At 38.6% G+C, this 3,164-nt stretch overlaps 1 protein-coding gene across 1 annotated transcript; it reads right to left on the reverse strand.

Moving 5' to 3' along the window:
- Positions 1-212: 212 nt before the first annotated feature.
- On the reverse strand, positions 213-2,618 carry LOC114723059 (uncharacterized). Its single transcript, XM_028909200.1, has 2 exons — positions 1,356-2,618; positions 213-521 (listed from the first exon to the last, which is right to left on the reverse strand). Exons 1-2 carry the CDS (start codon positions 2,616-2,618, stop codon positions 213-215), a joined length of 1,572 nt encoding a protein of 523 aa, XP_028765033.1.
- Positions 2,619-3,164: the final 546 nt, after the last annotated feature.

A 3,164-nucleotide genomic window follows, 5' to 3' on the forward strand; every position in this document is an offset into this window, starting at 1 on the left:
GAAAAGTAGCACAATCCTATTCCTATATCTCTAAAGAAAGCATCAATTCCATAGCCAGCTTAAGGTTTAAGGTATCTTTCTCCTCAGGACATTACAACATGATACTCGGTAACTGAAACCCATAAACCAAAGTAAAAACCCTGAAAGATAAAAACTAAACATGTATTAACAAACAAACACAAATACAGGAAAAATAGCTTCTTCTATTTGGCTCAACAATTGTGGTGAAGGCATTGAGCCAAATAAACCAGATGCCATGTAAGAGACATCAAATTCAGAATATTTAGCAGTGATGAATGTGAATTAAGCCTCTTCAGCTTGTCGTTCAGCCTAATAATCCGGGATCGGACCACATCGTGTTCTCCTTCCTTCGCCGGCGTATTAGCGGTGGCAGTGGCGGTTTCAGTGGCCGCGGTGGAATTTGCGCCGGTAGTGTGCTGATTCCCTTTGCCAAGCTCAGAGGTAAGATCTCCCCTTCCCCTTCCTTCTTCTTTCTCTATTTTCATCCTCTCGAACATAACCTATCCATTAAGAAAGTAGGAATGAAGACCAAAAGAATCTTTGCAACGAAACAAGGCATTTATTGAAGGATTATAAATAATGCCATGTTCATTAACAGATAAACAGAGTAAAGAAGTGGATGAGTTTTTCATGCCTTTTTTTCAGTCCATTTAGCTTCCGAAGAGAATAACGAAGCCATTGCTCATTAATCTTTGGAGAAATTATAATCGATTTCACATCAGAAAAAATAATTATCAAAAAGTCCTTTATAATGACAAATTCTATAAGGAGAATGATAACAGACTTGTTTTTTAATTATTTTCCTTACCTGAATTCTCATTATAATTCCCTCTTAACCCTTCTATCAAGCGACTTATTAGAACTCAATAGGTAAGACCAAATTATTAGGCTACTTCTTTTTGAGAAGCACAGAGCAAATCAAACGAAGTGCAGAAGTAGAGAACAAGCCGTATTTTATATGGCTACAATTTAAAAAGTTAAACCATAGAATAGTACTCGTTGATTTGTGAGCTTGATGTATTAAAATTTGTGCCTATATGCTGCAAGATCAACAAACAATTAAATAAATGCTTGGCTGAGAAATAAGAATCATTAACTAGGATGCTGCAGAAAGTAAGCTCTCAGGACATAAGAAATATATATAATTGCTCCTTTTTTTCATTTTGATACCAAATCAAACTAAATATGAAGATCTAGACAGTACTCATAGCATATTGATCACCAACTACCATAAAAGGTTCTCACTTAAATTCAAACAGAGGAACTTGGAATATTTTTCGCAAGAAGATCCATCAAGAAAATGGAAATAACACAAAAGTTAATGAGATTCATACCTTAGTGGCACGCGGCTCCAAGTACATGGAATTGACAAAGAGAGTTAAAAGCGAGGCCAACAGATTAAAGACTTGAAACATTTCAGCCTTGCTGAAGAACACAGTCTTTCGATGTCTCAAAACATGCCCCAACAAAGCCAATCCAACACTATAAGCCATAGTCCTAAAATAAACTGGGTAAATCTTACTCTGAACCACCCCAAATTGTTGCCTTGGCATAGCCCTAGAAAGCACGTGGCTTGAAACAAACGTAACCCAAACACATAACCCATAAGCAGTAGCAAAACCCATCAAATTTGCAGCACTCATAACATTATCTAGCGTCTCCTTTGACCCTATATAGCTTCCAACATTCTTCACTGCTTCTGAAACATTGCTCGAAACATCTTTCCTGAGAGTATTTCCAGTGTCCTTTGCTTCTTTTAAGGTATCTTTGGCTTTTTCTTGGACATAATGTGTCCTATGTGAAACTGTTTCTTTGGCCTTTCCAACTGAATCTGCCACTGTTTCACTAACTTCCTTGGCTCCTTTTAAAGTATCTTTCGCTTTTGCTTGGACGTTATTTGCTGTATCTCTTGCTTCCTCCTTGGTTGTTTCCATGGCTTCTCTGGCACTATCCTTTGCTCTTCCCATGGCGTCGGCAATCTTGTGCTTGCATTTTCCATAAGCGTCGCAAATGAGCTCCTTAGGAGCGTGAAGAAAGGAGCCATATTGGTCATGGGGAAGATCTTGAGATGAGAGGCCTTGACCAATGTTTGGGAGAACTGAAGCAGCTTCTTTGATCCTCTCCTTGGTTTCGCCGAACACGCCGGAGCGATCAGTGGCGCCGCCTTCGATGATGAATCTCTCGCTGTGTGGTTGATCTGGGGTGATAGAGATTTTGGTGTTATGGTGGCCGTCTTGGTCGTATTCCACCACGACCACTCTGTGACCTTCCTTCACGATGGTCTGCTCGGAGTCGCCGTTCCGACGGATTTGTGGCGCGGGAGAGAAGACACCTGCTCCGGCGAGTGAAGCCATTACAAGACTAAGAGCCACGAGGTTGATCATTTTTGGCGAGTTTAGTTTGGTCGTGTGTGATTTCTTTGGACAATAATTGGTCTTGATGTTACTGTTAGTGATATGGCGTTCGAGAAATCTGAGATGGGTTCGGTTGGACTTGAAGCGGAATAGAAATGGATCGGTCGGCGAAAGAGCGACGACACGTGGCAGCGACGAAGAGTCACGTGGCAGATGGGGCTTGTTCTGTTGCACACGTAGCATAATACGCCACGTGTCGATATTGAATGAGATTGTGTAACTGTGTTGCAATTTGGACTGTCCGGGCCGAAATAATTTTCTTTTCCAAAAAGAGTTCATTAAAAAAAAAAAAACTTTTATTTTAGAACAATGCTTGAATTGGAAAGTTGGATGCAACAAAACACTACTCCCTCCCTCCCTCTTCATAAGCAATTTTCGGGTCCATTAAGTAGATCAAAAAATTAGTTAAAGATAATAACTTGATAGAAATTGAAAGTTTTTCTTTAAAATACTCTTATTTAGGGAGCAAAGAGTATAAGAAAGAAAATAAGAAAATTATTATAATAAAGAGAATTATGAAAAAAAGAAAATGCATGATAGAGAGAGATGATAATTTGGAAAAGGAGATAATAAATATATTGAGTATTAAAATAAATAATTAATAGGGGTAAAATAGGAAATTTGTTACAAAAATTTAAAACAACTTGCAAATGTTGCCTATATTTAGGAACAAGAAGAGGATAGTAGTTGTTGCTTATAAAAAGGAAAGGAGGGAGTACTTGAACTGCA

The sequence above is a fragment of the Neltuma alba genome, unplaced genomic scaffold (genome assembly GCF_004799145.2).
Source record: "Neltuma alba isolate B1F8T4 unplaced genomic scaffold, ASM479914v2 tig00012123_pilon, whole genome shotgun sequence".
Taxonomy (NCBI): Eukaryota; Viridiplantae; Streptophyta; class Magnoliopsida; order Fabales; family Fabaceae; genus Neltuma; species Neltuma alba.

Coding starts and splice junctions, on each gene's coding strand:
- LOC114723059 (XM_028909200.1), bottom strand. CDS start 2,618: ATGCTACGTGTGCAACAGAACAAGCCCCATCTGCCACGTGACTCTTCG. Junction 522..1,355: donor TGGAGCCGCGTGCCACTAAG/GTATGAATCTCA, acceptor CTTAATGGATAG/GTTATGTTCGAGAGGATGAA.